Source organism: Oncorhynchus gorbuscha, linkage group LG10 (assembly GCF_021184085.1).
Source record: "Oncorhynchus gorbuscha isolate QuinsamMale2020 ecotype Even-year linkage group LG10, OgorEven_v1.0, whole genome shotgun sequence".
Taxonomy (NCBI): Eukaryota; Metazoa; Chordata; class Actinopteri; order Salmoniformes; family Salmonidae; genus Oncorhynchus; species Oncorhynchus gorbuscha.
In genome coordinates this window covers 40,280,689-40,300,626 of record NC_060182.1, presented here as the reverse complement: position 1 = coordinate 40,300,626, position 19,938 = coordinate 40,280,689, and the positions used below count along the sequence as shown (strand labels likewise).

Here is a 19,938-nt window from a genome sequence, read left to right as displayed (position 1 = left end):
TTAGTATTGCCAGCCTAATCTCGGGAGTTGATAGGCTTGAAGTGATAAACAGAGCAATGCTTTACGCACAGCGAAGAGCTGCTGGCAAAAACGCACGAAAGTGCTGTTTGAATGAATGCTTACGAACAAGCCTGCTGCTGCCTATCACCGCTCAGTCAGACTGCTCTATCAAGTCATAGACTTAGAATATAATAAACACACAAATACGAGCCTTAGGTCATTAATATGGTCAAATCCAGAAACTATCATTTAAGACAAAATGTTTATTCTTTCAGTGAAATACGGAAACCGTTCTGTAATTTATCGAATGGGCGGCAAGCCTAAGTCCAAATATTGCTGTTACATTGCACAACCTTCAATGTTACGTCATTATTATGTAAAATTCTGGCAAATTAATTAAAGTCTTTGTTAGGAAGAAATGGTCTTCACAGTTCGCAACTACAACGACAGTGCTTTTTTCGCAAATGCGCTTATTAAATCACCACCCGTTTGGCAAAGTAGGCTGTGATTCAATGATACATTAACAGGCACCGCATTGATTATATGCAACACAGGACAAGCTAGTAATATCATCAACCATGTGTAGTTAAGTGATTATGTTAAGATTGTTTTTTTTAAACATATGTTTAATGCTAGTTAGCACCTTACCTTGGCTCCTTGCTGCACTCGTGTAACAGGTGGCCAAGCCTGCAACGCAGTCTCCTCGTGGAGTGCAATGTAATCAGCACCCAAAAATGCTGATTACCGATTGTTATGAAAACTTGAAATTGGCCTTAGTTTTTTTTAAATTGGTCATTCCGATTAATCGGTCGACCTCAAACCCATACTCACCCGTGACATAGTCCGCATTCTTCTTGAAGTGAGTGAGGATGAGGTAGGACAGAATGTAGAGGCAGGTGAAGAGGAGGACACAGATCTGCAGAGGAAACAAAAACAAAACTTTGGCACCATTTTTCAATTAGCAGGATGTGCTTTGACAGTTGCTTCATTAGCTTTTTAGGGACGTGTGCAGCTTGGTTCACTTTTATCCAAATATAAGTAGGAGAATACACACATATTGGACCAACATAATACCAACCCAAGTCTAACAGCCCTTCTGAAATGAGTCATACAAACCATAGTAGGTTAGGAAAAAAATACACTAGGGTAAACTGTTAGAATCATAGAAATAGAATAACAGTAAGATGCAAAGTGGAATCCCTACTGTTGACCAATCAGACGAAGGGGCGAAGATTTCGACTTTCCTCTAGAATAAAATAAATATATATATATACATATACACACTCGAACAGCCCTCACCGAAGTCCAAAACCTCACAAAATGTCTTAATATGCAAACTGTTTTGAGCTGTTTCAGGTGATTAGCATGCGGGCCCCTTAAGTGAATCTAACAGAGGAGAAACCGCGCAGCGTGAGTGTCAGAGGGCGGGGCTCGTTGTGTGTTTTGGGAAGCAGCCACAAGACGAGAAAAAAACAGAAAAAATACCAAATGTATAAAAACTATGGAAGCCTATTACCACCAGAGCGCATAGCCTAGAGAAGCCTATGAGTGCTGATCCCCTCTGGCCAGTGGAAACGTTATGCATTTATAGCCTAAAATAGGCCTGTGTTAAGAAAATGTGATCAAATCTGGTTTATGATCGAACTTCAGGTGGCTAGGCTACCTAGACCTTAGCAATCAAATCCACACACCAATAGTGATGACATACTGTGTGAGTAACTTTTAAATGAACGATGCAAAGGCCTACATGATGAAACCCTGCATAAAGCAAGCTCAGCCCTGTTAGTTCTACTGTGCAATTGCAGTTGTCTATTTTGTTTGTTTAAACCATACGACCAGATTAGAAATCTGGCCCCATCATAGCCCATATAAAACCGTTTTACAGCTGATTTATTACCATGTCATACCCTCCAACTTAGGTCCGGAGATTTACCTGGTTAGGTTAGACCATTTGTTCTCCAACCTCTCCGCGGAACCCCCCAGACATGTCACTATGGTTTTAGCCCTAAACTCGTTCACCTAATCAAAAGGTTATTGACAAATTGAATCAGGTGTGCTAGTTCTGAAATAGATCAAATACATGAACCGGCTGGGGATCCCCTAGGAGAGGCTTGAGAACCACTGGGTTAGTCTTTATTTAAACACCCCACCACATCTTGGACCCACCTCTAAATTAACACAAATTAAGAAACATATCCTATAAGTATGCAATCAGCCAAAATGGGGGAACTGTGGATACAACTTCCTCCACGCTCATGCATTATCATAATTAATATGCGCCCCAATAGAGATCGCTGCATTAGCATGTTTCTGTTAGCCAAAACATCCTGATGAAATACAACATATTACTGGCCTGCAAATGTGCCTGGAGCTTTTAAGTTAAACTGCCAACAAAAAGACTCATAACTGATCCAAATGTTTGCCCAATCAGGCAGGCTAGATGCAGTTATTTCTAAATGATAAGCATTCAAACGACAGGCTATTCACTGCAGTTTACAGTCTAGACTAGCGTTTTGCACTCACTTGCATAGTTGTTATTATTGTCCCTAAAATATTTTAATTTACCAATAAGGTAGCTTTCAGAGCTTGTACCCGGGGACTGGGAGCACATTGTAGCTAGTGCATTTGGACTCCTTTGACTTGCTCCACATTGTTACATAACATAGCCTTATTAAAAAAATGATATAATTATATTTCCCCCCACCCCTCATCAAATCTACACACAATAACAAAGCAAAAACTGATTAAGAAAATGTCTGCAAATTTTAAACACAGAAATATATTTACAAAAGTATTCAGACCCTTTACTCAGTACTTTGTTGAAGCACCTTTGACAGCGATTACAGCCTCAAGTCTCCTTGGGTATGACGCTACAAGCATTGCGCACCTGTATATTTGGGGAGTTTATCCCAGTCTTCTCTGCAGATCCTCACAAGCTCTGTCAGATTGGATGGGGAGCGTCACTGCGCAGCTATTTTCAGGTCACTCCAGAGATGTTCAATCGGGTTCAAGTCCGGGCCACTCAAGGACATTCAGAGACTTGTCTCAAAGCTACTCCTGCATTGTCTTGGCTGTGTGCGTAGGGTTGTTGTCCTATTGGAAGGTGAACATTCGCCCCAGTCAGAGGTCCTGAGCAGGTTTTCAGCAAGGAGCGAGCTCCATTTTGCTCCGTTCATCTTTGCCTCGATCCTGACTAGTCTCCCAGTCCCTGCAGCTGAAAAATATAATCCGCACAGCATGCTGCCGCCACCGTCTGGCCACTACCATAAAGGCCTGATTGATGGAGTGCTGCAGAGATAGGAGAACCTTCCAGAAGGACAACCATCTCCACAGAGGAACCCTAGAGCTCTGAGTGACAATCGGGTTCTTGGGAAGAGTCTTGGTGTTTCAAACTTCTTCCATTTAAGAATGATGGAGGCCACTGTTGATTGTGGTCTGAAATGTTGTCCCATTCCTCTTCAATGGCTGTATGAAGTTGCTGGATTTACTAGCGGTAACGGAAACCCGCTTTCATACACGTTGATCCAGGGCATCCCAAACATGCTTAAAATGGGTGACGTCTGGTGTGTCTTCAGGCCATGGAAGAACGAACATTTTCAGCTTCCAGGAATTGTGTACAGATCCTTGAGACATGCTGAAACATGGGGTGATAGCGACAGATGAATGGCACGACAATGGGACTCAGGATCTCGTCACGGTATCTCTGTGCATTAAAATTGCCATTGATATGACCTGGCTATATCATAACTCCACTGTCACCATGGGGCACTTTGTTCACAAAGTTGACATCAGCAAATGTCGCCCACACGACACCATATATGCCATCTGCAATCAAGCCCGGTACAGTTGAAACCAGGATTCACCCATGAAGAGCACACTTCTCCAGAGGCCATCAAAAGGTGAACATTTGCCCACTGAAGTCTGTTACAACACCAAACTGCAGTCAGATCATGGTGAGGACAACAACCTCGCAAATGAGCTTCCCTGAGGTTCTGGGCTAGCATGGTTACACATGGTCTGCAGTTGCGAGGCCAGTTGGATGTGCTGCCAAATTATCTAAAAACAACATTGGAGGCAGCTTATGGTAGAGAAATTAACATAAAATTCTATGCCAACAGCTATGGTGGACATTCCTGCAGTCAGCATGCCAATTGCTCGCGCCCTCAAAACTTGGGACATCTGTGGCATTCTGTTGTGACAAAACTGCACATTTTAGAGTGGCCTTTTGTCCACAGCACAAGTTGCACCTGTGTAATGATCATGCAGTTTAATGAGCTTCTTGATATGCCACATCTGCAAGGTGGATGGATTATCTTGGTAAAGGAGAAATGCTCATTAACAGGGATGTAGACAAATTAGTATGGAACATTGCTAGGATCTTTTACCTCATGAAACACGGGACCAACATGTTGCGTTCATATGTTTGTTCAGTGTAGTTATGTAGCCTATAGTTGATCGTTACACTTATACTTGTTTACTTTTATGCTCTATAAAAATGGACCCCTTTCAAATAAATTACTCAAGTTTTCCACCGGCATGCTGCAGTAGGCTGTGCCCATAGCAAAAGTCATTTTTTATTTGATTTAAGTGGATAATACACCAGCTTCAGATAACCACACAGGTGAAGTCAACCGTAAAAAATAAATCATTAAAAAATAAACACAGCTATGACTTAACACACTGGTGATAACCAACGAGACCATGTTGATCACCATCACTTGGAGTTGTAGTCATTATGGCTGCATTGCTGTGCGACAAAACATTTGTTAAGCACGTACACAGTTTAGCAGAGAAGCTTGACAAGGCTGGGGGCTCCATGGGGTGTGTACAGACAGATGAGGAGGGCGGGGGGGGGTGAGAGGCACAGATAGGAGGAGGAACATTTAAGAGGAGAGAGAGAACAGGACCCAAGACATGGCACCAGAGCAAGATAAGCCAGGTAAGATAACAGGGAGACAAAGCAGGACAATCATAAGGACTCAGACACGGGCATAGTTGTGTAAATATTATTAGGTAGGCCTAGTCAAGATGTGTGGGGTTTGACTCAAACCTCAGTCAAATGTTTTTGAACTGACATCAAGCTTTTTCAGGTCACAAGCTATAACTTCCACATCAAAATGCAGTACCATCATCCACTGGAATGACAAGTGAGCGCCCAGGGCTGGTTTTCCGAAAGCCTTCATTGCTAAAGTATCTCGACAACTCAGGCTCACACCACTTTGGTTACAAATTGTCATGAATGTCTAAGACCAAGAGGGACAGATGGGTGTCTGCAAGTAACCAGTTTACCCAGTTGGAGAGAGGGAGAAAGGGGGTGAGTGTGAGTGATTAGGAGAAGACTACACAGACCTTAAACCCCAACGAGGCTCAACATGCAGCCAGCCTGAATAGATTTAGACCCATCTAGTCTGTAGTATTTTGCAAGAGTTGACTCCTTGACCGACTGAACATTGATTTAATCCTATTTAAGCGGATAGTCATTTAAGCCGTCTGCTGACCCGGTTGTCTGGGGGGGGGGACATCCGAGCCAAGCATGACAAAGCTGGCTGGGTTATGCATCAACTATATCTGCAGCCTGGAACCGTGCTGGAAAGGACAACTTCAAAAGGGGGAAATATATTGCTCTTAACAAATGTACCTGTGGACAAGGACCACATCTTCCACATTACAGTTGAAGTCGTTTTAATGACTCCAACCTAAGTGGTTCAACCACTCCGCGACCGGGAGGTGTTGAGTGAGTGGATGTGTGCTCTAAAGGAAGTTGGAGATCCTACACAAACTAAACCTATTAAAGAGACAACTAAGGACACAAAACACACATCCTCCCCGCCCAGCTCCATGCAGCTCAGAGGGAGATGGGTGAGAGGAGGGTGACAGGATGCAGGACTTCATCCTGAGGTGAGAATAACAGATGTGAAAGTCCCCTTCTGGGAGAGTGGCAGAGAGACGTGACAAAAATGGCTTCCTCTGCTTAGTAAGGGTCCTTATATAGTGCACTCCTTTTAACTACAGCATTGCGGACCTGCATTTCCTACAGATTGAACAACGCATGTCCAAGTACACCTTGTCCGTGTGGACTGAATAATGGCCCTAAACCCAATCTATTGAAATATGATAACATACTAGACATCACTTATTATTATTATCTCTTATTGTAATTGTAGGCATATCTGTTCAAGCAGGGAATTATTTCACTATAGTAATAGGTCAACTTCTTGTTGAAAAAATAATAGTTCATGCATGCACACTCCCCCTTAAGTCAATGCTTAGACCCTACATTATTCTGACATATGTATCAAGTACATTTGACAATGGAAGAGGACGCGTTTCAGTATCAAATGGTGGTCCCACCGCTTCCTAGCCATAGGATCACATCCCAACAATGAGAGGCGAGGGGGAAAACAAGTGGTTCACTCACTCATTAGGCCTCAGTCCTGACCCATACCAACTAGCCTAACCACAGTAAAGTTCCTAAAGTTTCTGCCATTCCAGGATGGTTTCTCATTTTGGCAGTGAGAATAGATGCCACACTTTGAGTGGGCAGTCAGGCTAAGGGACACGGACTCAGACAGTCACAAAACAGGCTAAATATTTGACAGAACTCAGCAACCAGGACAGGCTGCCTACAATGTTTTGCCAACATGACCTGAATGTAACAAAAACAGCATCTTCTTTGAAGGGCATAGGGCTAGATTACCCATTTACCACAGGCCAACTATTGTCTTGTAGATTTGTTGACACACTTACCAATTGTGATGTATAGCTAGTCCGATACAGCTAAACATCAAATAAAACAACTTGGCTGTGCGATATTGTCAAAATATCATTCAATATTTTTCTTTTTTCTTTTTTGTAACAGTATTGTTTTTTTAGTAAAAGTTCAAAATTTGCTTTATGAATAGTGCGTGAACCTAGTGTGACAACACGTACATGTGAATTCAATGAGTCTCCATTCTGATTGTATCATACTGTTCAATAAAAACAAATTGCCTGCATTTCCTACACTCATTTGAGATCATTTCCACACAGGCAGCAGGATACGGACAAAAACAAAATAATCTAGGCCTTCTTATTTTAATCTTTTTACCAAATGTTCTAATTGCAATGTAGATCAAAACACTGTTGGAATCATAGAAAGAGAATGATTATTCTAATGATATAGTCAGGATAGAAATAGTGGGCACTTTGAATAGTGTTTGACAGGACAACGAATGAAAATGCCAGGGAAGAGTTAGTGACAGCTTAGGAACCAAAGTGTTGGTCAGTGTTTACTAGGGGTCCCCATAATCTTAGCCTACATTAAAATGTTTCTTCATGTAGCCAACATATTCATGCTTCGCCTATTCCCCTTTGATTTAGAAGATCCTGTTGCAAACATTCTGATTTAGGCTTACACCATCACTGGTATCAGGCTGTAGAGCTAGCCAGGTTTGCTGACTCAGTAGATGTATTAACTAGCCAGCGATTAGCAGCTAACATGATTTAGCTAAAACCTGATAAGAAAAGACCAACTAAATGGAGCAAAAAAAAGTAATGTCCTCACTGTCAACTGCATTTATTTTCAGCAAACATGTGTAAATATTTGTATGAATATAAGATTCAACAGACAAACTGAACAAGTTCCACAGACATGTGACTAACAGAAATGGAATAATGTGTCCCTGAACAAAAGTCAGTCAGTATCTTGTGCGGCCACCAGCTGCATTAAGTACTGCAGTGCATCTCCTCATAGACTGAACCAGATTTGCCAGTTCTTGCTGCCAGATGTTACCCCACTCTTCCAAGGCACCTGCGAGTTCACGGACATTTCTGTTGGGTGGGGGGGGGGCCCTAGCCCTCACCCTCCAATCCAACAGGTCCCAGACGTGCTCAATGGGATGGAGAGCCGGGCTTTCGCTGGCCATGGCAGAACAGACATTCCTGTCTTGCAGGAAATCACGCACAGAACGAGCCGTATGGCTGGTGGTATTGTCATGCTGGAGGGTCATGTCAGGATGAGCCTGCAGGAGGAAGGAGGATGTCTTCCCTGTAACGCACAGCGTTGACATTGCCTGCAATAACAACAAGCTCTGTCCGATGATGCTGTGACAGACCCAGACCCTCTATCTCCAAAATCTATCCCGCTCCAGAGTACAGGCCTCGGTTGTAACACTCATTCCGTCAACAATAAAAGGCAAATCCGACCATCACCCCTGATGAGACAAAACCGCGACTCGTCAGCAAAGAGCCGTGTTTGCCAGTCCTGTCTGGTCCAGCGACGGTGTCCTATTGCTGACAGTCTGAGCACTGATGGAGGGATTGTGCATTCCTGGTGTAATTCGTGCAGTTGTTTTGCCACCCTGTATCTGTCCCGCAGGTGTGATGTTCGGATGTACCGATCCTGTGCAGGTGTTACACATGGTCTGCCACTGTGAGGACGATTAGTTGTCTGTCCTGTCTCAGGTATCTCACAGTACGGACATTGAAATGTATTGCCCTGGCCACATCTGCAGTCCTCATGCAAGGCACATTCATACAGATGAGCAGGGACCCTGGGCATCTTTCTTTTGGTGTTTTTCAGTCAGTAGAAAGGCCTCTTTAGTGTCCTAAATTTCCATAACAGTGACCTTAATTGCCTACCGTCTGTAAGCCGTTATTGTCTTAATGACCGTTCCACAGGTGCATGTTCATTAATTGTTTATGGTTCATTGAACAAGCATGGGAAACAGTGTTTAAACCCTTTACAATAAAGATTTGCAGTGTTCCGAAATTTTAAAAATTATCTGAAAGACAGGGTCCTGAAAAGGGGACATTTCTTTTGTCCTATCGCTCCTTGAGTGACGGGACAGGGCTAGGTCTGTGTGGAAAGTGGCATGAGAGAAAAGAGGGATGACTCAAGTAGCAGTGTAAACTATCAAATGGACGCTACACACAGGCATATCACATTTAACAAACAAAACATTCAAATACCGTTCTAAAAGAAAGTAAAGACCCAAAACTGGTCCATGTATCATTACCGGTATATAGTCAAATACAATAATACCACCCAGCCCTAGTTACAACAAAAACAATACAGTACAAATGCTGAGTATCAAAACAAAAAGATTAGTGGCCTAGTACAGTGGTCCCCATCTCTGGTTCTTGAGTACCCCCAACAACACGTTATTGTAACCCTGAACAAACGTACCCGATTCAGCTTGTCAACTAATCGTCAAACCCTCGATGAGTTGAATCAGGTGTGTTTGTCCAGGGCTACAACAAAAATGTGTGCTGCTGGGGGTACTCAAGGACTGTAGTTGGGAACCGCCGTACTAGCAGTCTAAGCCGCTGCCTCAGGGGCACATATACCTATGCAGCATGGGTTCATTTCTGGCCTAGTGCCATTTCAGCAGCTCTACGCCATTGTTCCTCTACTTCTATCCTGCCTGTCCAATAAACAAAAACATTCGTGAGGAGTGGGACCTGCCCCAGTGCTTAAAAAGCAGAAGATTAGCCAACAAACTGAATTAAATATTTCAATGTGCAGTCTAAACCTGGGCAATAAGCAAGGTATATCCACAAAAGGGAAAGTACCGGTAGGTGGGGGGGGGGGGATCACAACACCCTGGGAGGGTTAAGTCGTTGAAGGTGAAAACACGTTTACTACTTGAACTGGTCCAAGAGTAAAATAGATTTTTGTATACAATATACTACACTGAGCACAACAAGACCCTGGCAGTTGACAACAGGCTGAGGGGCCTGAGATTACCAGGTGGTTGAGAACAAGGTGGTGGTATGGAGTTTAGAGTGGGTTTACAGTTATGATACAGTACAAATGCTGCTGAGCTTTTGTGTTGAGGTGGTGGTAGGGGCAGAAAGCTGGCTCAACTTCATGCCCTGAATAAACCTTTGTGCTGAAGCAGTGAAATGAAAGTTTTGGAAACTGCTCACTTCCTTCCTAGCTTTTTACACATTACAGAGGTCCTTTCTATACTGCATGGAACAAGTCCACTATCGAGGTAGCCTTTTAGCACAGAATACAAATCAACAGATTGGCTTAATCATCAAGATCATTCTGGAATTCAAGCAACACTTTTTACAAGTGGAATAAGAGGATATTTCTATTTATTAAGGATCCCCATTGCGTGTGTGTCTTCACAGTTCCATAAGGTGTATTTGTGGGAGTTGTTCAACTGCTTGCATCAGTTACCGGATGTGAAATAGAGTTCTGTCGTCATGCATTCAGCATGTTTTTTTGTAAGAAGTGTTGACAAGTAGTGATGAAGGTCAACGTCTCATCCAATGAGCCATGAGAGATTTCCGTGGCCCTTAAAATGTACTCTCCGTGTAAATTTAAGGGCCAGCGTGCTGCCCTGTTCTGAGCCAATTGTAACTCAGTGGCACCGGACCACATGGCTGAACTGTAGTCCAGGTGTGACAAAACTAGAGCCTGTAGGCACTGCCTTGTTGAGATCGTTGTTAAGAATGCAGAGCTTTAGTATGGACAGACTTCTCCCCATTTTAGCTACTATTCTATCAACAGGTTTTGACCTTGACAGTTTAGAAGCAGTTTAGTCACGTCAACTTGCTCAATTTCCACATGTATTACAATAAATCAGTTGAGGTTCAAGGTTTAGTTAATGATTTGTTCCACACACACACACAATGCTTTTAGTTTAAATATTTAGGACTAGCTTATTCCTTGCCGCCCATTTTTAAACTAACCGCAGCTCTTTGTTAACAGTGATTTCACTCGCTGTAGTAGCGGATGTGTAGTGCTGAGTCATCCACATACATAGACACACTGGCTCTACTTAAGGCCAGTGGCATTTCATTAGTAAGGATAGGGGGAAAAGGGGGCATAAACCGCTGCCCTGGGGAATTTCTGATTCTACCTGGATTATGTTGGAGAGGCTTCGGATTTACACACAACAGCCAAAAACAACCCAACCAATGGTGTGGAAATGCAAAGGCCTACATGTGTGTTTGGGAAATAACCATATGATGCAATACTCCGATCAGAGGAAGTTGAAAAATAGATTAGTGACGTCTGACAGAACACAGAAGAATCACCGTTTGAAAAATCACATTGTCTGATATGCCAACCTCCAAGTCATCTTCAAGGATGCAAAATGAGGGGTTTGTATCCAGATTGATGAGAACTGGGCCTAAAACCCCTTTAAAAATGGCCAAATAATCTCGGTTAACCCAGAATTAAAAACCTTGTGTTATTTGGTCAGCTGCATGTTTAACTTCTGGGTCTGTGGTACTTGGGAAGCAGCATGCTTAGGTGAAGGCGACATTTAAGCACACATTAGTAGCTCATAGAACCAAGGCCCTGTCTGAACTGTGGAAGGGGAGAAGATGAATGAATCAGGCAAAGACACATACGTGGTGTTACAGCTGGTCAATAGGATTGATTATGGAGGAATGAGACAAGTAGGTTATTTGAGCTACCTTCTGCCTTTCGTACTCTTGCCCCTATCGTGATAGTATAACATTTCAAAATGCATTTGGGAGGGAAAAGCAACTTGTTGTCCATATTAAAAAGACGAGGGGTTTGAATTTAACAATGATAGGCAGTCATTGTAAATAATAATTTGTTAACTTGCCTAGTTAAATAAAAAAAGAGCTCAAAGCACACTGTTAAACAATATATCTGATAAGGCTTTGAAATAACAAATTGTGCTTCAGCCATTGGGAGTGCACTAAGACTCACTTAACTATTTGTTTTAGGACATTACATTTACTGTTAGATTAATACATGGCTAGTAGCAGTAGGGGTTATATTTAGAGTTAATGATTTAGCTAATGTGTTTTGAGTTTCCACTTCCTGTGGTGAATTGGCACCAATTGAATTAGGCCTATATACATTTTAGTTCAAAGATTAAGACCAATTCTCTTTTGAACTAAAAAAAAACAAATCTGAAAAATCTGAATCCCTATTGAAAGTAAAATATTACTAAAATATCAAAATTGCCAACCGAAAATTCATGACAATCACTGGATGAGTTTGCATATCAATATTTTGAGTCATGCATTCCTGCTTGGACAGGTTAGATGTAACACGCTCAGTAGTCGATTACACTTCTTAATAAAGCATTGTGAATGACTATGCCTTTATAAGATTGCAAATGTTATTGTTGTGTGACGCTTCAAAATGTTTTTGGGGTGACACCAATTTCAAAATGGGCTAGATTCTTGTACAGTACAAGAAAAAGTATGTGAACTCTTTGGAATTACCTGGATTTCTGCGTAAATTCTTCATGAAACTTGATCTGATCTTCATCTAAGTCACTACAATAGTCTGCTTAAACTAATAAACAAATATACGTTGTCAAGTCTTTATTGAACACCATGTAAAACATTCACAGTGCAGGGTAGAAAAAGTATGTGAATCCTTGGATTTAATAACTGGTTGACTCTCCTTTGGTAGCAATAACCTCAACCAAACGTTTTCAGTAGTTGCAGATCAAGCCTGCACAACAGTCAAGAGGAATTTTGGCCATTCCTCTTTACCATTCTGTTTCAGTTCAGCAATATTCTTGGGATGTCTGGTGTGAACCGCTCTCTTGAGGTCATGCCACAGCATCTCAATTGGGTTGAGGTCAGGACTGGGCCACTCCAGAAGGCATTTTTTTTTCTTCTGTTGAAACAATTGTTGATTTACTTCTGTGTTTTGGCTCGTTGTCCTGTTGCATCACCCAACTTCCGTTAGGCTTCAATTGGCGGACAGATCGCCTAACATTCTCCTGCAAAATGTCTTGATAAATGAATTCCCAAGTCTTTCCAACGATAGCAAGTTGCCCAGGCCCTGAGGCAGCAAAGCAGCCCCAAACCATGAGGCTCCCTCCACCATACTTTACAGTTGGGATGAGGTTGATGTGCTGTATGTTCCTTCCAAACAACTCAGTTTTAGTTTAATCTGTTCACAGACTATTTAGCCAATAGTGCTGTGGAACATCCAGGTGGTCTTTTGCAAACTTCAGATGTGCTGCAATATTTGACAGCTGTGGCTTCTTCCGTGGTGTCCTCCCATGAACACCATTCTTGTTTAGTGTTTACCGTATCGTAAACTCGTCAGATGTTAGCATGTTCGAGATTTCTGTAAGTAGTTAGCTGACACTAGGATTCTTCTTAACATCATTAAACATTCTGATCTTGTAGTCATCTTTGCAGGACGGCCACTCCTAGGAAGAGTAGCAACAGTGCTGAACTTTCTCCATTTATAGACAATTTGGCTTACCGTGGACTGACAGATATTTTTGTAACCCTTTCCAGCTATATGCAAGGCAACAATTCTTAATCTTCTGAGATCTTTTGTTTGAGGCATGGTTCACATCAGGCAATGCTTCTTGTGAAAAGCAAACTCGCATTTTGAGAGTGTTTTATATAGGGCAGGGCAACTCTAAACCAACATCTCCAATCTTGTCTCATTGATTGGAATTCAGGTTCGCTGACTCCAATTAACTTTTGTAGAAGTCATTAGCCTAGGGGTTCGCATACTTTTTCCAACCTCCAATGTGAATGTTTAAATGTATTCAATATAGAAAAGAAAAACAAATTAAATTACCAATTTATGAACAAAAATGTAAGTGTTGGTCCCATTTTTCATAAACTGAGATAAGAGCCCAGAAATGTTCCATACGCAAATTTGCAAAAAAAAAAAAAAAATGTACATCGCTATTAGTGAGCCTTTCTCCTTTGCCAAGATCATTAATCTTGTTGACAGGTGTGGCATATCAAGAAGCTGATTAAACAGCATGATCACAAGAGGTGCACCTTGTGCAAGGGACAATATAAGGCCACTAAAATGTGCAGTTTTGTCAACACAATGCCACAGATGTCTCAAGTTGAGGGAGCATGCAATTGGTATGCTGACCGCAGGAATGTCCACCAGAGCTGTCACCAGAGAATTGAATGAATTTCTACCTTAAGCCACCTCCAAATATTTTAGAAAATTTGCCAGTACGTTAAACCGGCTTCAAAATTGTAGACCACGTGTATGGCGTTGTGTGGGCAAGTGGTTTGCTAATGTCAACGTTGTGAACAGAGCGGCGGTGGGGTTATGGTATGGGCAGGCATAAGCTACAACCAACGAACACAATTGCATGGCAATTTGAAAGCACAGCGATAACGAGACACGGAGTCCTTGTCCTGCCATGTTTCAGCATGATAATGCATGGCCCCATCTCGCAAGGGTCTGTATACAATTCCTAGAAGTTCAAATATCCCAGTTCTTCCATAGCCTGCATACTCAGACATATCACCCTTTGAGCACGTTTGGGATGCTCTGGATCAATGTGTACGACAGCATGTTCCACTTCCCGCCAACATCCAGCAATGTCACACGGCCATTGAAGATTGGGACAACATTCCACAGGCCATCAACAGCCTGATCAAGTCTATTGCGAATGAGATTTGTCACACTGTATGATGCAAATGGCGGTCACAACAGATACTGACTGGTTATCTGATCCACGCCCCTACCTTATTTTTAAAGGTACCTGTGACCAACAGATATCAGTACTATGTCATTAGACACCCATATACTAGTGCCTAATAAATGTATTTTGACCGATTTCCTCATATGAACTGTAACTCAGTCAAATCAATGAAATTGTTGAATCTTGCGTTTATAATTTTGTCCAGTATACATGTCATCAGATGTTAGTTTGTACAGTGCCTAAAGTACAGTACCCATTATCTACTTGGCTCATGGAACAAGGCTTGTTCTGGAGTAGCTAAGTCTACATGAGAACTGCTGTGCTTTGTGGGGTTAAGGGTCATCTCCATGTGCCCTGTTGAAGCAATACTAAATCAGGTCTGAAGTTCAGCGGGAGGTTGGGAGCAGCTGTACAGTGCCAACAGGCCAGACCAGGGTAGCATCTCACAGGGAAGTGAACATGCTGAAGCCAAGTGTCAACATGTCAGGTAAATTCAATACAGCACAAACATTACATTATATAACCAAGGCTTTGGAAGAGGAAGCATAGGCTAGCTCATGGCTAAAATGGCGCCTCGCCTTGAGCTCCGATAGAAACGGGAGACTCTTTAACACTGAGAATCTGAATTAAAACACCCCGGACCTAAGCTCTTGAGAAGCCAAGGGCCCCCCCTTTAGGTTCTCAGCAGAAGGTACGGAACACAGTTGGCTTCATGTGAACTACAATCCCAACGCTTCATTTAAACATTTTGAAACTTTAATAATCCACGCTTGCAGTTTCGGAAACCTTTCATACCAGCGAGAAATAATATTCAAAATACAAAAGATACTTATTATTGTACACAGATTAGCAAAGTTGCACCCGGCTGTCACACATCCTCTCGCATTTCCATTGGACCAAAAATTGAGCATTAATTACCATAAACATGTTTAGCGTTGCCAGTCCTCCAAGCATACAAGCAGCTGTTGCACTCCTTCGGAACTACATTTGAAAAAAGTATAATAAATCCATTTAATATACAGCTAAATTAACATGTATTTATTGTGATGGCAAGTGTACAGAAACATATGAAAAAACATTACTGTATGTTATCTGGCTGGATGTGGCTTGTATGGAGGCCTGGAGATGCTGTTAATTAATGCTAAATTACCGTGAGACTGGCAGTCTTTTGCATGACAATAACCGGCTGACAAAATGTCATGACCACCACAGCCCTAGACCAGACCAATTATTTGCCAAAGACATCTAGAATGTAGCTTCCAGCAATGTAATTGTCTGCATCACATCCAATCCCCCATTTTTTTTTTGAAGGGGACCCTTGGCGATAGGGCTTGGTGTTAAGACCTTTGAATGCATGCATTGGCCCCAGGGGGAAAAAAAAAAAAGGGCCACAGATTCAAGAAAGGGCTCCTTCTTGGGTCAGTCACCCTTCTGTGTCTCAGCTGGCCCTTGATAATGGCTCTCAGGACCATTATATTACACACAAGTCATTGCAAGAAACAGTCTTCTGTGGGTGCGGGGGAGGGGGTCGTTAAGGGCCTGAAAATGTAAATGTGTCCATTTACATTACATTTACATTTAAGTCATTTAGCAGACGCTCTTATCCAGAGCGACTTACAAATTGGTGCATTCACCTTATGACATCCAGTGGGACAGTCACTTAACAATAGTGCATCTAAAACTTAGGGGGGTGAGAGGGATTACTTATCCTATCCTAGGTATTCCTTAAAGAGGTGGGGTTTCAGGTGTCTCCGGAAGGTGGTGATTGACTCCGCTGTCCTGGCGTCGTGAGGGAGTTTGTTCCACCATTGGGGGGCCAGGGCAGCGAACAGTTTTGACTGGGCTGAGCGGGAGCTGTACTTCCTCAGTGGTAGGGAGGCGAGCAGGCCAGAGGTGGATGAACGCAGTGCCCTTGTTTGGGTGTAGGGCCTGATCAGAGCCTGGAGGTACTGAGGTGCCGTTCCCCTCACAGCTCCCTAGGCAAGCACCATGGTCTTGTAGCGGATGCGAGCTTCAACTGGAAGCCAGTGTGGAATGGAATTTGGAAGCATAAGAACCTTACCTTTCATAACGGTGAGAAACAAAAAAAATTAAAGGCTAAAATTATATACACCTTTATAGGATTCCCACACAGCCATATTTCCATGTTACAGCACTTGTTAACGGAAAACAGGCAGAAGATAGTGGACTACCTGGGCTATAAGCTATCTGCGTCGCCGTACACGTGTGTATACTGAAGAAGCCACAAACATGCGGTCATTGTTTTTGCAAGTCAAAATTGCTCGAAATGGATAATTGTCTTATGATGCATGCATTTGGAATTTGATGCTAAAATGAACTACTGTGGCGAAGACACCATAGGTGCGTCTCTCCACTTGCGCTCTCCAAACTAACACCAGTGGAGAGTGCTTTGCTTGCTTTCACATTTAAAATGCATAGTGGATTCAGAAAGTATTCAGACCCCTTAACTTTTTCCACATTTTGTTAGGTTACAGCTTATTCTAAAATTGAGCAAATTGTCCCCTCCCCTCAATCTATACACAATACCCCATAATGACAAAGCAACAACTGAAATATTACATTTACATAATTATTCAGATCCTTTACTCAGTACTTTGTTGAAGCACCTTTGGCAGCAATTACAGCCTCAAATCTTCTTGGGTATGACATTACAAGCTTTGCACACCCGTTTTGGGGAGTTTCTCCAATTCTCCTCTGCAAATCCTCTCAAGCTCTGTCAGGTTGGATGTGGAGCGTCGCTGCACAGCCATTTTCAGGTCTCTCCAGAGATGTTTGATCGGGTTCAAGTCAGGCTGGGCCACTGAAGGACATTCAGAGACTCGTCCCAAAGCCACTCTGGCATTGTCTTGGCTGTGTGCGGAGGGCCGTAGTCCTGTTGGAAGGTGCACCTTAGCCCCAGTCGAAGGTCCCAAGCAGGTTTTCAACAAGGATCTCTAATTTGCTCCTTTCATCTTCCCCCTTGATCCTGACTAGTCTTCAGCAGCAGGAACTGGGAAAACATCCCCACAGCATGAGGCTACCACCAAGCTTCAGGTTTGCCAGGTTTCCTCCAGACGTGATGCTTAGTATTTAGGCTAAAGGAGTTAAGTCTTGGTTTCATTAGACCAGAGAATCTTGTTTCTTATGATCCGAGTAATTTAGGTGCCTTATGACAGCCCGCTTGGAGTTTGCCAAATGCCTGTTACTGAGCAGTGGCTTCCGTTTGGCCACTCTTCCATATAGGCCTGGTAGGTGGAGTGCTGCAGAGATGGTTGCCTTTCTTGAATGTCCTCCCATCTCTACAGAGGAACTGCAGAGCGCTGTCAGTGTGACCATCAGGTTCTTGGTCACATCCCTGACCAAGGCCTTTCTCCCGATTGCTTTTTTTGGCCGGGCGGCAGCTCTAGGAAGAGTCTTGGTGGTTCCAAAGTTCTTCCATTTACGAATGATGGAGGCCACTGTAGTCTTGGGGACCTTCAATGCTGCAGAACATTTTTGATACCCTTCCACAAATCTGTGACTCAACACAATCCTGTCTCGGAGCTCTAAGGATAATCCCTTTGTCCTCATGGCTTGGTTTTTGCTCTGATATGCACTGTCAACTGAGACCTTTATATAGACAGGTGTGTACGCCTTTCCAAATCATGTCCAATCAATTGAATTTACCACAGGTGGACTCCAATCAAGTTGTCGAAACATCTCAAAGATGATCAATGGAAACAGGATGCATCGGAGCTCAATTTAAGTCTCATTGCAAAGGGTCTGAATTATGTAAATAAGGTATTATTTCGTTTCTTCAAATTTTGCCCCCCAAAAATTATAAATCGGTTTTCACTTTGTCATTATGGGGTATTGTGTTTAGATTGATGTAACAAATATTTGTTTCTTATTCAATCCATTTAGAATAAGGATGTAACGTAACAAAAGGGGTAAAAGGGGTCCGAATACTTGTGTGGTAAATCTACACGGAACAAAAATATAAACCCAACATGTAAAGTATTGGTCCCGTGAAATAAAAAGCTCAGAAAATGTTCCATATGCACAAAATATGCATATTTCTCTCAAATGTGTTTACATCCCTAATAGTGAGCATTTATCCTTTGCCAAGATAATCCCATCCACCTGACAGGTCTGGGGGGGGCTACCTACCCACATGAAATCCATAGATGGGACCTAAAGAAATTACTTCAATTGACAGATTTCCTTATATGAACTGTAACTCCGTAAAATCTTTGAAACTGTCTCATGTTGCGTTTATATTTGTTCAGTATATCTAATCCTACAATAATTGCTTGCAGTTCAGTCCAAAATTTGCTTTGTGTGTGTGTATTTATGTGCATGCGTTTTGGATGCGAGTGTGGAAGGGGTAGACAGACCAGGGCAGATGGGGAACAGATCGCTGGGTGGGATCCAAACAGCAGTGCAACAGACAACAGGAGTAGGAGTAATACCCACACGGGAGAAGCTTTTGTCGAGAGTAGAGGGGGCGTTCAACCTTACCAGACCGGTGCTGAAAAAAGCTGAACAAAAAACATTGGGCGAAGACAAAACCATGTCGCCGGTAAATGCGCTAAATTCAAAAGCCAGATCAAACAGCAATTAAAGTAAAGAGCGATAAAGTAAATACTACGTGTCCCAGCAGCGTCCTTAGCCAGCAGCTATTTTCCGGCAAACAGAGTTTGTCAGACCAAGCCTTTGATACGGAGTAGGGAGGGATGCATTTTCTGATGCTTATTGCCTTATGGTCTGGTGTGGCCACAATTAGAGGTCGACCGATTAAATCGGAATGACCGATTTCAAGTTTTCATAACAATCGGAAATCTGTATTTTTGGACAACGATTTGGCCGTTGTGTGTGTTTTTTTAACACCTTTATTTAAACTAGGCAAGTCAGTTAAGAACACATTCCTATTTTCAATGACGGCCTAGGAACGGTGGGTTAACTGCCTCGTTCAAGGGCAGAACGACAGATTTTTACCTTGTCAGCTCGGGGGATTCAATCTTGCAACCTTACAGTTAACTAGTCCAACACTAACCACCTGATTACGTTGCACTCCATGATGAGACTGCCTGTTACACGAATGCAGCAAGCCAAGGTAAGTTGCTAGCTAGCATTAGACTTATCTTATAAAAAACAATCAATCATAATCACTAGTTAACTACACATGGTTGATGATATTACTAGTTAATCTAGCGTGTCCTGCGTTGCATATAGTCGATGCGGTGCATATCGTTGCTCCAATGTGTACCTAACCATAAACATCAATGCCTTTCTTAAAATCAATACACAGAAGTATATCCTTCTGTAGCTCAGTTGGTAGAGCATGGCGCTTGTAACGCCAGGGTAGTGGGTTCGATTCCCGGGACCACCCATACGTAGAATGTATGCACACATGACTGTAAGTCGCTTTGGATAAAAGCGTCTGCTAAATGGCATATATATATATTTTTAAACCTGCATATTTACCTAAAAGAAATCCAGGTTAGCAGGCAATATTAACCAGGTGAAATTGTCTAATTTCTCTTGCGTTCAT

At 42.5% G+C, this 19,938-nt stretch overlaps 1 protein-coding gene across 1 annotated transcript in view; it reads right to left on the bottom strand.

Moving 5' to 3' along the window:
- The window catches only part of lmbr1l (limb development membrane protein 1-like), a 34,387-nt gene that overhangs the window by 10,024 nt on the left and 4,425 nt on the right, over positions 1–19,938 (bottom strand). The window contains exon 2 of the mRNA XM_046366085.1: positions 832–916. Coding sequence (XP_046222041.1) covers positions 832–916 — 85 coding nt within the window. The remainder of the gene's footprint in view (positions 1–831; positions 917–19,938) is intronic.